General features: G+C 37.2%; 1 protein-coding gene across 1 annotated transcript in view; it reads right to left on the bottom strand.

Annotated features, from left to right (window-relative positions):
* The window catches only part of aqr (aquarius intron-binding spliceosomal factor), a 46,529-nt gene that overhangs the window by 17,427 nt on the left and 10,777 nt on the right, over nt 1–18,325 (bottom strand). Inside the window, exons 15-31 of the mRNA XM_007576225.2 lie at nt 17,810–17,912; nt 16,774–16,894; nt 16,376–16,517; nt 15,886–16,064; nt 15,321–15,488; nt 12,854–13,023; nt 12,215–12,456; nt 11,906–12,055; nt 10,772–10,841; nt 9,231–9,341; nt 8,749–8,858; nt 6,067–6,202; nt 4,133–4,342; nt 1,549–1,686; nt 1,385–1,456; nt 956–1,143; nt 696–867 (exon numbers count right to left, since the gene is read on the bottom strand). Coding sequence (XP_007576287.1) covers nt 696–867; nt 956–1,143; nt 1,385–1,456; nt 1,549–1,686; nt 4,133–4,342; nt 6,067–6,202; nt 8,749–8,858; nt 9,231–9,341; nt 10,772–10,841; nt 11,906–12,055; nt 12,215–12,456; nt 12,854–13,023; nt 15,321–15,488; nt 15,886–16,064; nt 16,376–16,517; nt 16,774–16,894; nt 17,810–17,912 — 2,482 coding nt within the window. The remainder of the gene's footprint in view (nt 1–695; nt 868–955; nt 1,144–1,384; nt 1,457–1,548; nt 1,687–4,132; nt 4,343–6,066; nt 6,203–8,748; nt 8,859–9,230; nt 9,342–10,771; nt 10,842–11,905; nt 12,056–12,214; nt 12,457–12,853; nt 13,024–15,320; nt 15,489–15,885; nt 16,065–16,375; nt 16,518–16,773; nt 16,895–17,809; nt 17,913–18,325) is intronic.

Below are 18,325 nucleotides of genomic sequence, written 5' to 3'. Positions count from 1 at the left end.
TTGTTTTCATCAAAAGTAGTTTTGCGTCTCGTCGTTTAAAACATTGCTGTTGCCGTCCGCACATTCGTAAATCTTATCTTATTGCAATAATATATTTGGGAATAATATTTAGGGATGACGTTTGACATGCTGAAGTGGTTGGAGCAAAAGAAAGAAGAGCTTATGAACCCAGCCCACTGCCCACACTGTGCCTCCGAGTCTTAGCAATGTCACGATGAAATGCAATCTGGCTCCGGCGTAAAGGACAGACCCACTGCACACTTGGCACAGTGATCAATATAGCATATAAACTGATAGAAGAACCACTGGAACATAAAAATTAATGAACTCTTGTCCAACCACCAATACAGAGGACACACTTAAAGGGAAGTGATGGAGGTGATTTCATGCTACATCAATTTTAAGTCTCCAGGTGTGTTTGTCTTTGTAAAAAGACAGTAAATTCTGTTCTGGAGGAGCACAAGACATTTTGATTTGACATTATGTTTCCAACGCTCCGCAGATGTTAGGGATAAAGATGCTTGTACTAAAACTTTACTAGCTGAAGAAACAAAACAATGTGGACTCGTACTGTTAGGATAAAAATACTCAAACATTTTGTTTACCTCATTTCAAACCCCAATAATTAAGAGATTTGTTTTGATACAGCTTGCAATGTGCACATTGATTAGGTTTTGAGGGTGTTGCATACTGACCTGGTAAAAGTAAGGGTTGGGTTCAGATTCTCCCACCCCATTAAAGTCCTCCACATTAATCAGCTGGAAGTCAAAGGTCAAGCCAGGGTTGGGTACCTGGAACTCAGGAAGCTGCTGAACGTGAGGCAGGTTTCCAAGGTGTTTATAGCGCCAGTTGTAAAGGTTACAAAGGCTGAGGACAGAAAACAGATGAATAGGATTCAAATTCCAAAATAGATCAAGCCAAATTACCTCCTGCTCTTTCTTTGACTGTGACCTACCTTGCGCGCGCACGGCCCTGTGCATCCAAATCTACGGTAGGAACCCCCAACCGTACAAATCTGGTGAACAAAGACTGCTCCATGTTGGAGTACTTCTGAAATGCCATGTTCTTGATTACGGGGGGCAGCTGGTGGTGGTCTCCGATCATGATCCAACGCTTCAGCCTGCTGTAGCCATCCTGTGGGTTCTACAGACAAGAGGAGATAACAGGTTGGAGGCATTTGCACAAGTTTAAAAATACACTTTTTACACATGTACTGTAAGAATAGGTAATGCACACAGAGAAGTAAGTGTTAACACTCCATGTATCAACATCTGACTTGAAAAAGTCTAATCAGTGCGAACACATACCATTTAAAAGAATTTCAGTCATCTCATTTTGTCAAACTCTATTCAGTCTTTTTCCAGATAATAGAAAGGAAAGTTACCTGCAACAGCAGAGGGATGAACGTCTCGATCTCAAGAATCTGTGCAGACTCCTCCATCAGGATGTTGTCGTACTAATAAATAGCACAAAAACCTGGTTTTACAACCCACATTGTAGGTAACTATATACATTCCTCCTGGTTGCCGTCAAAATTAGAAACGCTACCTTAAATCCTAGCTCCACCAGGTCATGACGTTTGAGTGCAGCGTGTGTGCAGGTCATGGCGATGATTTTAGCTTCCTTCACCAGGAGATACTTGGAGCGGTCCAGTCCACTCCTCAGCAGCTCAAAGGCCCTGAACTCCTGGTCAGATGAGAACGAAAGTAGGACTTTAACAACTGTTCATTGTGGTATTTTAAAAAGTGGGTGTAATAAATGTCAATTCCTGATATATGTATAACGTTGACTTTGGTGATTGTTGCCCAATCAATTAAAAGTACTTTGTATAACACGTAAGCGCTGAAAAGCGCTCCATAAATCAAATCTCATTGGCTTAATTAAAAAAACAAAACAAAAATCAACACAAACATAAAAATGGCAAGAAATTCAAAGCCTAAAAAAAACAAAACAATGACAAACGAGGCTGGAAGAGGACTGTTTTATTTCAAAGTAAAAAAAAAAAAATCCAAAGCTCACTGTTAAGAGAACTGCAGTAAAAAGTGATTATAGGGGTGCTGCTGCATACATTTTTATCTAGTGCATTCATTTTAGAAGTGAGGTCATATTGTGGTGCATTAATAAAAAAATAAATAAAAAATGAAAATCCAACAAGCTCCTCTGTGTGATTAATCGCTCAATATAAGCGCCCTATAGAGCCCTTTTACAGGTGGATTCTATTGTATTGTGAATGCAAAAGAAAAGTTGTTTGCCCTAAAATCCACAGCAGTTTATTTTAACGTGTCAATATTTTGATATTACAAGAACGCTGCGGGGTTAAAGGAATGCTGGAAGAATTTGCTGTGTTTTCATGCAGCCCCAGAAGCTGTGGAGACAGGGGAGGACGGAGGGGAGGGCGAGCGGCATTCGGACAGCGCCGTGGCATAAATATTTGATGTGTTACTATTTTAGCATTAATATTAAACCAATCAAAACATGCAATATTGATGAGGTCTACTTTTAACCATCATGCCTCCAGACTGAGGAGTAAAATCAAGATAATAAGTATTTGCAGAAATTGATGAGTGGGCAAAAAGAATGAAATAAAAAGAAAGCTGGAAGAATCAAAAAGGAGGTCACATCTACACATAAACTCCTAAGGAACAATAAATCACGATGCATTACAGAGTAGTCTCATGACAGCTTATTTAAAACTGCTTTTCCATTCAGAAGTGAAGACAGATCAGCAACCGCAGCAGGATGTTACTTTTGCTACCTTGCGCCACGTACGGGAGCCTCTTAATGGGCGAGCAGATTTCACTGCAGCATGGGTGAGGCCGAGGGAGGAGGGAGAAGTGCTGCGATGCAGTGAAACAGAGGCCAGCCAGATAAATCAAGGTCACCGCACGACACATGTCGGGATATTACCTCCGGCAAATAACTTTCTTTATTGCTTTTTGGAAACCATCTAGGTGTTCCAATAAATCAGAAAGGTTTTCAGTTATTCTACGGAAGTAGGTGATAAGCTAGGGGGGGGGAGAACGGTAACACTTATTCCGGTATGTGTTGCAATGTGTGAATTAGTATGAAAACAAGTGCAAAGCAACTGAGGGAGCCATTATTATTATTATTATTATTATTATTATTGTTTTGATGGTTATTTTTTCAGATTCCCAAACATAGTTATCAAAGTACAAAAATATTGCTGAGCAATCTGCTTAGATAATCATGAATAAGTGAAGCAATGAACAGAACTATAGCACAAAAGCGCTGCAGAGGCTTTGTCTTACTAGTCACCAGTAATCGACAGCATATACAGATAAGAAAATCAGCAAGTTATGCATGGGACAATGTGCAGCATTTGGACCCCCAGCTAATAGCTTAGGAAAAGAACCAAATGCAGCTGGCAAAGCTTTTGCGTTTGAACAAAAAGAACAAGAAAGAAAAATGTTGGTCACATATGTGCAGGAGCAAGTAGAAGTATTCGTACACCCTGAACTTTTACACATATTTCGTTACAAACACTGATTTGAATATATTTTAGTTTAATTTGATATGAAAGACAAAGTAGTGTACAAACGTGCAGCTTCACCATAGATAGGAAAAATCATAGATAGTTTTGTAGACCTTTTCCCACATAAAATCTGATAAGTGCGGCATGCATTTGTATTCAGGCAGCCACCGTGCATACACGCTTCACAGCAGTCACGGCTAAAAGTTTTTACGTGGCTCTACCACTTTTGATCAGATCTGGACTTTGACTGGGCCACTTAGACATATGATTATGCTTTGATCTAAACAACACAAATTTATACTGTATTTTTCAAGAGGAACCATAACACATATGCAAGTTGCTCTCTTACAATTTTTATTTGTAAAATACATTTATAAACTATATATAAGTATTATGCCACTTTGCAAATATGTGACGCTTCGTGTTGACCTCTCAAAATCTCAAAGATGTGCACTGAAGTTTGTGGTTGTATTGCAACAAAATGTGAAAAGGTGTGAATACTTTTGCAAGGCACTGTAGATACAAGCTGTGATGGATGTGTGCTCCAGAAATAGAATTACTGTTCTCAGATAACCTCTATATCTCACAGAGTTTTGCTCAGCAGTGATGAAACCAGGAAACTCTTTTAAAACGCCTCACCTCCAGCTGGGTAAATATTTTCTTGATATGGCGATAGCAGCCCTCCGCAATGTCCATGTCCTCCTCGTACGATCGGCCCTTGAATACAGGCTGCGGGGCGTTGGAAAAGTACTTGTGGAAGGGAAAGTGTGCAGCAACAGCCTCCACCTCCACCTTCTTGCCCTGTTTAGGTTTGACTTTGCTCATGTACTGCTCCCAGCGTGATATCACCTGTAGAGAGGAGAGAAATTGGAAACATTTTTTTTTGAAAAGCCTCCAGGTTTGATCACTTTTTGATGCTCACCAGCACACAAATGTGCAGACACTTGCAGGGCTTTTGTTTGTGGAAATTAGTGCCTACGATTCTGCCTTTCTTAGTCATCGTGGTGTTGCATAAAAGAGCACAAAAGTGAACAAATGAGAACAGATAGTCTCCTTTTAACAAGGCTTTCCCGCTGAGAAACTAATAAAGCAGCTTCAACCTAACAGCAGGCTGTTCTATAAATAGTCCGATAAATAAAAAAATAAAAATAAAAATGGAGAGAGTTTTGCTTCAGAGAGGCACCTTGGTGATTTAACTGGATGCATCTGTCTGTATAAATAATTGCGATCACAATGGAAACATCTAAATACACACCATATTGTTAGGGGTTATAAACAAGTGCTGAGCTGATTGAGAATGGTTTACAATCTACTGAAATGCCACTTTTATTTTATTTTTACTTTAAAAGCAAAGAAAGTGTAAGCACAGTAAACCATCTTCTAACTAGCACTAATTACTACAGAAGCAAAACAAGAGCGAAACACCAGGACTGTAACAAGTGTATAAATACGTAAGTACAAGTGGAAATCATTGTGACTTGGTGAAAATAACACCAGAAAAATAAAACAAGAGCTGAGGGATCAAATACAAAATTTAATAGCAAGGCATTCTCAGACTTGACTAAGATTGACCCTCTCATGACCTCCATGACTGTTTGAGCCCAGCTGGATTCTGGCCAATCTCGAGGCCCTAACACGAGTGTGAAGGCAATCATAAAAGTTCTGTACTCTCAGTGCTCTGCAAATAGTTATTTCACGTTTGCTTTTCCAGGCATCCAACAGCATAATGCCACAGCTCTGAGTATCACGGCGGGACTGAGATGTTTCCTCATGATCTCTGTGATTTCACACTCTCTCTGCAGAGAACATCCAAGTTCCAGCTTATTTACAAATGTCAGAGTACGGCGTTAGTCTGGTGTGCAGCGGCTTGTATAATATAGGTAGAAATTAAATGATCAAAATAAAAAATACTTTCTCCTAAAGCAAGGGCTCAACATTACTGTGACATGATAGGACAAGTAAGGCAAACTGAATGTTTTGGTTTCAGAATAAACCGAAATGAAGTTTACAAGTTCCCAATAAAAACTGCACTCACAGTTCAAAATAAATCATGTCTATGCCAGAACTTATCTTGTACAAAATATGAGTGAAAATGAATGATAGTTTAAAATTCCAGTTATTTTGGAGTCTGAGTATGTGCAGCACAGCACAGGGAGTACAGCTCAATAACTCTACAATATTTACAACTCCATAGAGTTGAGAGAAATAAAGCTTCTATTGTGTTAGGAGTCTATTGTTATAAGATTTCTGAGAAAAAGGACAAAGGTGCATTCAAATAAATTCATCAAAAATCTCTCTGGAGTCTTTGTTGCTCTGTAGCTCAATAACATAATCCGACACAAATTTGAAAGATATTTAGCTGGTTGCTGGAGAACAGAAGAAAGAAACTGAAAACAAACAAAAGTAAATAAAATAAATAAATTTGGACCTCTGAAAGAGATTGCTAAACTTGTAGTCAAAAATCAATATTGTTTGGAAAACAAAACTATTCAGCTGCTTGGACAATTAGTGCCAAATGAGTTAATGTTTCTCTTTGAGATGCCACAAGCACTCATTCCTAAGGTTATTTTTACCTGATAGAGGTAGAAGTGCCCTGCAGTCTCACAGGTGTATGACACGTCTCCTGGGACGTCCAAGCTCTCCTGTAATCTTCCCACCTCTCTGAGGAGCTCCAGTCTTCTAGCGAGGACATAGTTGACTCTGCCATATCTGTAGAAAAATGCAACATGATTAATATTTGTTGATTTTCAGAACTGTATTAGACTGTTTTATTTTAACAGAATAAAGCAAGGGCCTTGTTAATTTGAAATCAAAATTAACATGTAAAATTATTCCGAAATGTACAGAATAATCAGCCTTAAGCAAATATTTGGTTCTGTTGTTATTACCGACTTCTTTGTATGGATCTGTTAAAATGCTGGATATGTTAATTATATGTTAACGTGATTCAGATATTACAGCATTCATTTCTATTTGATTAATCCATGCATCTTTTTGTGCAGCTAGACTTTTCTGAAAAGCAATGAGCCATCTCAGACACACACAGAGGAAAAAGGCAGGGTCGTTAGGGTGAGATTAGAGGTGAGCGCTATTTTTAGACCATCTTCAAAGATCATCAGTCAGCAAATGACACAAAGAGGATCATACAGACCTGCCTGTTTGGGAAGAATTAAATAAAATAAAAAAAGGAAAGTGAAGATAAATGTGACAAATCAGACCTATTTTCTAGATCTTAAAAACCCCAAACATTATTTGCTTTTATCTGCCTTTAAATCTCAATAAAACCAAGAATATTTACCATGGATTGCAAGAGTTTGTAGTTTCCCCTTTGGCAGGCACTAAGTGTAGCTTTGCCATCCATTTTTTATTTTACCTTGTAGAAAGTGTTAATTAAAACCCTCTGGCTCTCTCTAGCTGGTGTCAGCGGAGTGGAAGAAGTGTGGAGTCTGCATGTTGGGAGGCAGCAAGGCACAGGGAACATGTTGGATGTGGCTCACTATAGCTCTTTCTTTAGCATTTATGTTTTTGCATAATTTAAAAAATGCTAGTGACTGCTTTCGTGGCAAGATCCCAGTTCACATACAGGACTGAGTACAACAAGCAGAAATACCAGGGACATGCATGAGAGACACAGAAATCCCCCCACCGTTCTTCATAGGAACTCTAACGGAACATAATTACTTGGGTAATTTACAATAAAGCCAGTAAGGACGCTTTAAATAGTAACACTATAGGAACTAATATTCTGTGATATGGGACTATTTATATACAAAAGAAATTGCTAAAAGAAAAAAAAAGAAAAAAAAAAAAAGAGACAGGTTCTTATTTGTTCACTGATGGTGTTAAATATAGCAGCAGTCATAATGAGCTCTAAATGCTTTGAGTATCTTGAGCCAAGTCTTCCACAAGTCAGTCATGAGACTTCATAATAGATCATTCTCTATTTCACCGAGGATATGACTCACTGACCTTCAAGGCAATTCACACACAAAATTAGTCTTTACAGAGCTGCAAGCAGTAGTGGGCTTTCTAAACCGAACTTCAATTGTTAGTTATTGGCAAAGCAAGAAGTTTGGACGAGTATGTTGTGTTATTTGCACTGGAGACAATGGTTAGGTATCAACAAGATAAAGTACATTTCAGCCTTAAGCCTGAGGCACATCTCTAGTTTAGCTTTTGGACAAAAAAGAAAAAAAACAAAAAAACAACAGATGATCTTTATAATGACTGCATACAAAAAAACAAGACTCATTAAGACACATAAATGCAAACAACACAACTATAACAATAGCATAATAGCATCTCTCTCTCTCTCTCTCTCTCTATATATATATATATATATATATATGTATGCTGGCGCTCAGTTATGTAAGAAGAGCTGCACTCTGCATGTTAGAATTAAAACATGTTTAATTTAAAACATGCTTCCTCACCTAATAACCATTTTAATGATTTTTTTAAAGAAAATTAGGTGCATTTATTCACGCAGTCACTTGTGAATGTATTTATTTCATTATCCCATCAAACTCTTTAATTACCTAGCAAATAAATATAAATGAAATACCCTGTCAGCAATATCCAACCTTTAATAAATAACAATCAACACAAATTGCAGCTTGTTTGACAGTGCTTTATAATTTATTTATCTTTTTTTTTTTTTTTGCAAAAAACTACAATATATTAAGTGATTTTTAAAGGCAAAATTCACTCACAGCAATTTCTGATTATTTAATAAATTATTAATCCATTTAATCTCAATTAATATGAACCATCTGTTAATATTGTGCTACAATCTCTGAAATATAGATCAGCATGAACACATTTTTAGATAAACAATTATGAAGCTACAAAAAAGGGTTTATAACTTAAACCTGGAGTCCTGCTCCAGTTCTGTGCAGTGACACAACTTGGGCTATTTTAAAAAAAAATGATAATTATCAAAGCAGCTTTTATCAGATGATGTTTCTTGCTCTCCAGCGACAGAATGCAATGGACAGAGAGTGGAGAAACAATATTTTTTGATTAGTGAAAAGGCCAATGTATGCAGTAAAGCCTAATAAATTAAAACAATGTCTCCAGTGTGGCACATGAGGTTATTAGAAACTCCAGTCACTGTGGATAAATTATTAAGAACATGGGCTGCTGTTTTCTGGACTGTGAGGGACATGAATGTGAGTTTATACACATTCATGTCTATACACCATCTCTGTGTGTGTGTGTGTGTGTTTTTTCCACTGGTTTCTTGTTGTCCTCACCTGCTGAAGTCTTTCTCCGTCTCCAGTTCCTCCTCTCCGTGGCCCAGACGCAGAAGGTGGCGCTCATCAATGTCTAGAGCCATGATCTTTTCAAAGAGCTGGTTCAAAGCCTGGTGTAGAAGAAAACATGCAAGAAGGTTCATTTTGTAAGTATTTGATGTTCATTTTAAGCTAATTAGATATATATTAACATTGGTATAAAGTTGGGTTCTACAGGGAATAAATACAGGAGGAGGATTATTATCGAGCTATGTTTCTGACGGATAAGGTTCCTTCTGGTAAGCATTCACTGGTGTAAAACAAGAGCAGATTACTTTATGATTTAATACTTAAGGGGAGGGCTGTGGCACAAAGGAGCTTAAGTTTTTCCTTCATGGTATAAATGTGACTGTTGCCTTATTAAGCTGCGAATTCTCCAGACACTTATTTCAGCAGTGTTTGCAAAACCGTTTTTCCGTGTCTTTGAGTTTGAGTGTGCTGACCTGATTGGAGTGAGTCACTATGAGAGTCCTTTGCTCAGGAAAATTGTGATAGAGGTTTGAGATGATCTGAACAGCCACGTCAGTCTTTCCAGTGCCCGGCGGTCCCACAACCTGCGGGCAAACAGGAATAAGGCAGTTATGTAGAAAGGAATTAATAACGGGCAGACAAGAAGACATAAAAAGGTACAATAGGGAAAAAGCAGAGTATGCATTTCCATAATGGGACTCATAAGTTTTCAGTCCTTTTCTACGATATGCACACAAAATTAACAAGGACTAAATAGAAGCATCTTTCTATCTTTCTACAGATGTCAGGCCTGAATCTTTGGACAAATAGGTGGATGGACAGATCAATACGCTATTAAAAGGAACGAACGGATAAATGGAGAAAGGGATTGTTGAACAAATAGACAAATGGATGCACGGTTAGACGGATGGACAAATAGACATTTGGAGATAATGAACGTACAAATGGATGACCAGACATTTAGACGACTAAACAGACGGATGGACAATGGGATGCAGTATAAATTGGGGAAACGTAAAAGATTCTTCCGTACTTATTGATACCTGGAAAACACTGAGATCAAATTCAACATTTCCCCTGACCTGTCCATATTGTGTAGGAAATCCTCAGTTAGATCCAAAAATGTATTTTGACAACTTGATTTTTAAGCATTTTACAACAACAAGATTTGTGGTTCAATGAAGTGAAGCTCGAATGGAGGCAGTGCATTACGGTGGAAACAAGTTATTTTGAACGCACATGCAGGTAAGGACAGAGAGCCAGTGGGGGGAATAAATTACACTTCCAGTCTTTCTGTTATACTTACTATGTAAATACTGCTGCCACTTCACTACTGAGCTCAAGCTAACATGATAATAACCCCGAGCTCTATTTACTCAACTAACAAGAAGAGGGTGATGTGGTTATATCTAATACACTAAATGCATATTCATGAAACAGGTTGGTTTTAGCATGAGTCTCTCAGGTGAGTAAGCTCTGCTAAAAATAGTAAGCACAATTACATGTGCATACATAAATCTGCACATAATCAGCTGGTTGGTTTCCCTACATGAAAGCCAGCGAAACAAGGTGGTACAGGGTGCTTGTTCTAATGAATATGGTGTAAACCAAGAAGGAAGGTTAGAAGAGGACAGATCAAGATAATAGCATGCACCAAAGCTGCCTTATGACCCTGATGAGAGCTTTCAGTCACCACAGAGGAACATGGTACACCACTCTTCATATCTAAACACCAGGCTGGGGTTAAACACTGGTGAGTATGGGAATAAGTTGAGGAATCCATAGTTTCATTGTTATTTTGTTTTATGTTGACCATTTTATTACCCGAGAATTCTCACTGCAGAAATTTGTATTTTTATTTATTTATGTTTTTTTTTCCTGCAAAGACAACCTTATTACCATTATTCACCATATATTTGTGCTAAACTTTATCTTATGCATCATAGACAAGAAATCTCAGCAAAAAAAAAAAACAAAACAAAAAAAAAAACAAAACAAAAAAAACAATTCTTACCATTGTTAGTCCTGGCTGCATCCCGGCTCGAATGGCTTCAATCTGAGTCGGTGTGAACTGAATCGTATTCCTGTAAGAATTTTACAGTTCAGATGTTAATAATCCTGATGACATGTTTATATGTTTTATCCTTCATCTGTCACTTTTCAAGATCACATTAAAGTATCACTACAAAAAAACTATGCTGCAGAGAGAAGCCTGCATGACATAGCTCACAATGGCAAGTGTCTTATGGCTGCAGTAGTCATTTTGTAGAAATGTAAAAAAAAAAAAAAAAAGTCCATAATAATTTGAACATATTTATATCTATTTGAAGATGTCACATTCAATAAACCAGTTAAAACATATATACAAGGCTTAAAAACAATTAAAAAAACATATTGAAAACACATCAGATGTTCTTGGGGAAAACATCATGTCATATTTATACTGATATGGACTGGCTTATGTGTTAGGAACATATGGTAACCACAAAATTAAACTTAACCTACAGAACTCAAAGATAACTCAGAAATCCTTCTGAGGAAAAGATGAAGTGAGCTAGTTTATTTTGCCAAATTGTATTTGCAGAAATTTAGAGTGGTTCTCAGCAATGAGAACCACCCAATGTGCTTGAAAACTTCCGTCAAAACCGGGTGTGCTGCGAATGAGACTACAGCTGGTGTCCTGGATAATGGACTTCCAGATCTGGATCAGGGCATTAATGAGTTCCTGGAAAGTCCGAGGAGCAACCTGGCAATCAGATGGACTAGAGGTGTTCCAGGGGATTTAGGTCAGGCAAACACGGGTTCTGGTCAATGATATCCTCCAGAAACTCCCTCCATTGTTACCGCGTGAGGCTGGGCATAGTTCTGGAACCAAGAGGAACCCTGGACCTAACTCTACCATCATAAGGTCAGACATGGGATTTCTTCTCTATAACGGATCCATGAATGTGTCACCCCAGACCATGACTGACCCACCGTCAAACCAATCATGCTCGATTGTTTCAGATTGTTTTTGACTGTTACATGGGCTCAAAGTTAACTTATTTTCATCTGTAAAAAGCACAGTGCATCAGCAGTGAACCTGCCATTTCTGATATTATCAAAACCAATTGGGCTACAAGAAGCCATGCAAAAAGACATCAAGCACCTTTTGGGCTGGTTGTAGGGATATGGCCCACGGTTGGGGGCGACATATGGCTCCACATTTAAGGTTTTATCTTCCTCACTGTCCTTCTCTTCTTCATCAGCCTTTCTCTTCTTTCCTTTGTCTTTTGTGGTTGAGATGGGAAACTTGATTCTGGGAAGCAATGGCAGAGGTTATTATCATAAATTGTAAATAAATTATATATAATGTAGAATTCCATAAACTAAATCAGATGTATTTAGAAGGTAAATAATGGTAATAGTTATATAAACATGCATTAAATCATTATTACTATTATTTTTTTATTTCTACCTGAAAGGAGGAACTTGGAGTTCAGGATTCTCCTCCAGAACCTTTATGGTGTAGCCAGGAAAACACGACCGCAAGTGGTCCAGAGACAGGAAGGTGTCGTTGAAGTCCAACGTGGAGATCTGATTGGGCATCTTGGAGTAGTGGGCGCTGCCCGGGTCACCGTAGCCAAGGATGATGTCATGAAGCCAGTCAGGCACAACACATTCTGTGTTCATCAGGTGCCTGATTGTCTCCAGAACCGCCTGAAACACAAATTAAAACAGATTGAAGCAAATCAAAAAGAAAAAACAAAAAACAGTCATCTCTCTAGAGGTGGTTTAGCAGAATAATGATATCTGACGAGGGCTAAGTTAACATGAGGTAATTTTAAGGCAGCAAATTATGTTTTGACAAGCTACTAATTTTCTAAAAATGTGACCATTAAATACAAACAGTAAAAATATTTGTTCTCATTTTTATCTAAATTTCCCAATTTCTCAATTATTTTTGGACAATTTTGAAAGTATACATAGAAAAGCTTGCATTGATCTGATATAAATAAAAATAAAATGGCTCTTTGCATGACTACTAGTATAAAGTGAGTCAGAGACTAATGGCAAAATTCAAAAGCAAAATTATCTTCAGCTTTTTAGTCTTTACCTTGAAATTGTTCTCTTTGGGTTTGCGTCTCATGATGATGTTGAAGGTCTCATATGGGTCTTCAGTTCCACTCTGAATGCTGTTGGTCATGTCCTGCTGATACTGGTTCGGGTCGAGCCAAACACGAAAAGTTCTGCTGTCCCCACGTAGCTTGGGTTTGGGTTCAGGTCCTGGTTCAAGAGGGAGAAAGAAGAAATCATGTTTTTCACAATTAATACAAATGCATGCTACATTTTGCACATCCTTATTAGAAAAAAAATAAAAAATGAAACCCATGCACCATTTTACTTCCATGTGACAATTATGTACTACTTTGTGTTTACCACAAAAACCCTATTAAAATATCTTTAAATATGTGCTTTTAATGTACCAAAATCTACGCACAGTACAGGATTGAAATAATGTTATAAATATGAACTTTTATTTGCAGTTATTAAAATGATCAGAATAAAAACCGGTCAATTATTCATCAACACAAAAAACATGTTTCTCACGTTTCTCTCAAAACAGTATTAAAGCAGCATAACATCTTCAACTGGACAGGACAGTCAATGATAACTTAAAAAAAAGCAGATCTTATTTTGTTTACTCATACCTAACTTAACCCTTCAGCAAATGCTCAGTGATTTATGTGACATGGACACACTATGCAGCTAACCACAGAGCCACTTACCCCTGGTGGGGATCTGAAAGTTTAAGCAAGCCCACTCCGGCAGGACATGTCTCCTGGCATTGTGTCTACTTAGAAAACCCTTCCTTCTCCATATTTGATCAAAGCAGATGAGACAGGATAGGGAAAAGGGTGCTTCGACAAAGGAACACATGCTCCGAGGGAAGACTAAGAAGATGCTTGGAGGGTAAGTTGGGTGAAGCTGCAGAAGCAAACCACTTCAAAGAGGAGTACAGCAGGTAGCAATTTACTACTCAAGTAATTGGCAGATCTGTCAATAGGTATTACTTTTTTTTTTGGAAATATGCTTTATTCATAATTATGTAGAATGTTTTCACTATTATTTTATGTTTTTATGCTTTATACCAACAGGTTAAAAAACACAAATAAGCTAATTTTCCTTAAACTTTTCTGGGTTACCATTATTTGGAGTACTCCCTATTTAACCCAGAAAATGATTATTTTAGTTTATTAGTAATATCAGAAATTGTGGAGTACACACAATTTAGATCAACATTATACAGCCCAGAAATGGAATCAGAATTAAAATTAGAATAATTACGAACTTGGAATCCAGAAATACTTAACAGGAACAGTCACTGTTTAGTTTATACTTTACTTTAAACACAGAAAAGGATTTAGAACAAACTTAGAATTGTGGAGTGCTCACTTTAACCCAGAAAAGGAATTAGATCAATCACTCTTTAGCTTATGTTATCAGAAACTGTAGAGTACTCACTATTTAGAAATAGAATTAGATACTTAGCAACCCTGAACAGGAGCACCTAGTTTACATACTTTAGAACAACATTAGATTAGTTTTCTTTCCTCTTTTTTCTTTCCTTTGGTTTGTTATTTTATTGTATTTCCTTTTAACTCATGTAAAGCACTTTGAATTGCCTAGTTGCTGAAAATGTGCTATATAAATAAAATTACCTCACCTTACTTTTAGGTACTTTCAGTACTAAATACTTTTACTTCTTAAATGGCAGATTTGAGCCATTTAAGAATTTATTGGCGCTTTTCATATTTCAAAAAGCACAAAGAAATCGAAATGATTCAGATTATATTTAGTGTTGTAAAATTTGTTTTACTAATGACATGTTTCATTTTCAGATGAAGGAGGGATGAATTTGTAGACTGTACTGATAATGATGTTTGGGAGTGGTCAGAAAGCATGCAGGGAATGCATTTCAAAACGGGTATTTTAATGGCACCAACTTCTTATTGCAACACATTTATACTCTAATTTAGAAGAACATTTGTCAGAACAACAATTTACTGATTTGTAAAACTTAAATGTGCAGCACTTATGTAAGAACATTACAGAAATGGGATTTTTTATAAACAATGAAAAACAGAAGAAAAAAAAAGCTAAAAACTTTAATATGTTTAATTTAGAGAATAAAGGGTGATTCAGTTGCACCAGTTGCACTGAAATAAAACTAAGCAGCATAAAATAAAGACTTTATCAGCCGCAAGCTGGTCCTACAGCTGACAAAACAATCTATGGTAAAATATATTACAACTGGGAAAAGCGTTGCAGATCTAAGAAGAGCTTACTGATTACTTTCTGCAGTAAAAGCTCCTCAAAAATTAGGCAGAACTCAGGGTTGTTGTTGATCTAAAGTTGATGAAATGTAAACAGTAACATACCAGGTCTAAATTAAAATTCTACCATAAAAACACACATCTGACCGGTCCTGGGGATTTGCTTGTAGCAATAAACACTGTGGGTAACCTGGTTAAATGTCTCATGGCTTTCGGGTGTGTTTTCACAGATTATTGCAACTTTACCTTCTTCAATGACACGGCCCTTTTCATCCAGCATACCCTGGACCTCGCAGCCTCTCACGTACACCAGGCCAGTCTGGTCCAAAAAGGGCTGACGTCGGTCGAAGCGAGTGCCGTAGAGCAACATGGGGCGCACCGTGATCAGAAAGCAAACGTCGTGCTTTCGCAGACCTGCAAAGAGGGAAAACAGAGAAGGAGAATTATTAGAGAGAACGGGAAAATTAAAACTTAAATTTAAACATGTTTTTTTTTTTTTTTTTTGAGGTTTACAGCAACAAATAAAAGATGAAGTTTATGTGGGTCTAGAGACTTAATCTAATACGTACATGTTCATACAACCATTTCACTCATCTAAGTACATTGTTCCAAAAATTACCTCGAAGTTATAAGAATACCTTCTGTAGAATTAACACCTCTGGAAGAGAACCGCTTTAATAAAATCAAACAATACAATACACCTGTTATCTATTTATTTTAAGAAATGCTTAAAATGCTTAAGAAACACATGGCAGAAATTTTCCATAAAAAATGTAAAAAGCATTTAAGTTGGATCACAGTCAGTTTTTACCTTCCCATTCTTGTTTGATGTGATCTTGGACATTGAGGTTGATTGTGACGTCAGCCCGTACACGAGCGGGCCAGCTCTCTCCAATGTTGGGCTTGGCAACTTCAACGATGGAAAAAGTAGTGATAGTCTGAGCCATCCGAGCCCAGCCCCCAAACACCACACCGCCATATTCTGACTGCCTGTGTGAACAGAAAGACAGGAGTCACCACAGGTGCTGAAGGCTGGTTAGAAATGGAAATCAGTTTGATCTAAGGCAACTCATGACTCTACAGCTTACTTATTTAGTTCTGGTAAAACACAGAGCAGGTTGCTGCATCACTTTACGTACTTCAATTACTTTTAAAGTTAGGCACTGGGTTTCTAAATGCCTCAATGTGGAAAAGAAATTATGATCTGCCACTATGGTTCAATGTGACGGCATCTACAGACAGGAACAGACACACTAGTATCGATCCGTGTTTTACCTGCTGTTCTGAATCAGTTTACCCACCATGGTTTCATTCTCCACACCACGTCTTCAATGTCCTGTCTGATCTCATATGTGGACTCCAGACGAAAGAGGTTAAAGTTCCTCAAAAGGTAGTCGTGAAGCGTCAGGAACTGGAGATTCAGCTTCGGTAGCGCCAAGCAACCTATGAAGGTCAACAAGTCAAACAATAAACATGAGCAAAAACAAGGGATTTAGCAAAGATTTTGAGTAAATCATGCTGATTTTTTATTTTTTTTAAAATTGTGTCACCTCTAAATAAATTGGATTAAAACAGAAAAAGGTGCCAAAGCCCTGCAGGCACAGCACTTCACATAAAGCACAATACAATATGTGGGTGTAAAGACACTAACCGTACATAGCGCATTAATGAAATCCCAGTTCACACATATTTTTCCTACCTTCGCCTGAGTAATACTCCGTTGGGACGATGTTTTCATCCCAGATTATCTTCTCTGTGGGATAAAGGGGCATCTGGTTCAACTGCTCAATCTGAGAGATTCTGCGCTCATGGCGAGACACCTATGGGTGATTGAGATAAAACGTAGACAGAAAGTCAAGGTTACTAATGTAAGAAAAAATTCTGCTGCTGCCTTAGCTCCATGTGTATTACCTTCATTATATCTAGAAAACTTAGAAAACACCTGGTGATATTTCACTTTTAAGGTGCAAAGGTGGTAGATTAAACAAAGATACATGAAAATAACAATTTTTTCCATGTTATTTTTATCTATTTATTTATTTCGAACATGATATAAGTATAAAAATCACACACATGAACAAGGAATGCAAAAGACACATATTTGTCTACCACAATAATCTTAACATGTTTGAAAAAGAGTAGGAAGAGGTAAGAAACTTATGAACTCCTACTCCACAAACTGGTACCATATTCTCAGATGGACCCTCATTATTAAATCAAATAAAAAAAATAAACCTAGGTTAATTAATTTTCCAATTTATCTGGGTTTTAATATGTCTAAATATATGCATCAGTACACACACACTCATATGCGTTAGCCTCAATTTACATACACATTAGTGCTATTTCTCACCCATATTTCTATATCTTGAGAAAATTATCTTCTTATATTTCCTTTTAAATTGTATTAAATTTTAACTTTGTCTTAACTCCTCATTTAACTTGTTCCAAAATTTTACACCATGAATTGAAATACAATGTGTTAAAAAAACTATTGCCATCCGATCAGTTAGTTAGGCAACCAACACTGATAATATCAACTTAAAAGTGTAATTAACTTAAAATCATAAAATAAACTAAATAGATGCTTTTCAGGAAAAAAAAAAAAGACCTACTTCTTGCAAAAGTGACATTTGTCTCTTCAGTTTTAAATATTTAAAGTAACACACATTTACTACAGCAGTTCAAATGATGATCTTCTCACTCAGACAACATCTTAAAACACTGAAACCTACCATCATCTCCAGGAGAAATTCTTTCTCAATGGTTGTATCTTGGCCTTCAGGCAGCTCAGGCAGCAGACACAGGTATGAGGCCACCCGGTGGAGCATATTGGGACTGCAGAGAAACAGAAAAACAATTGGTTACTCAGTGAAAAAATGAAAACCAGGAAAAAAAAAATATTCCTGTGGTATTAATTTAGCCGACACTCATCCAGAGTATGCAGGATTGAAATCAGATATTAGCTGACTGGAGTATTGAGATAACGGTTTTTGGCAATGACTGAAATGATGACGATTCAGAGGAACGACAGGGACAACATGGTTTTTACCCACATCCGATAGATATAAAACAATTTGATGCTTCTGCATATCTATGAAGAAAAATCAGTCTCTCTAGCACTTTTTGAAACTACATTCCTGATAGACAAACGTTTAAAATGTATGTGTGACAATACACAGCCTTATCAAATAACTCATGCTTATTAGCACTGCGGCACAAAGCAATTTCTCTGTTTGGTTTGAGACAGC

The sequence above is a fragment of the Poecilia formosa genome, unplaced genomic scaffold (genome assembly GCF_000485575.1).
Source record: "Poecilia formosa unplaced genomic scaffold, Poecilia_formosa-5.1.2 Scaffold8, whole genome shotgun sequence".
In the NCBI taxonomy this organism is placed as follows: domain Eukaryota; kingdom Metazoa; phylum Chordata; class Actinopteri; order Cyprinodontiformes; family Poeciliidae; genus Poecilia; species Poecilia formosa.
The sequence above is the reverse complement of the archived record's forward strand: the minus strand, read 5'-3'. Positions and strand labels throughout refer to the sequence as shown.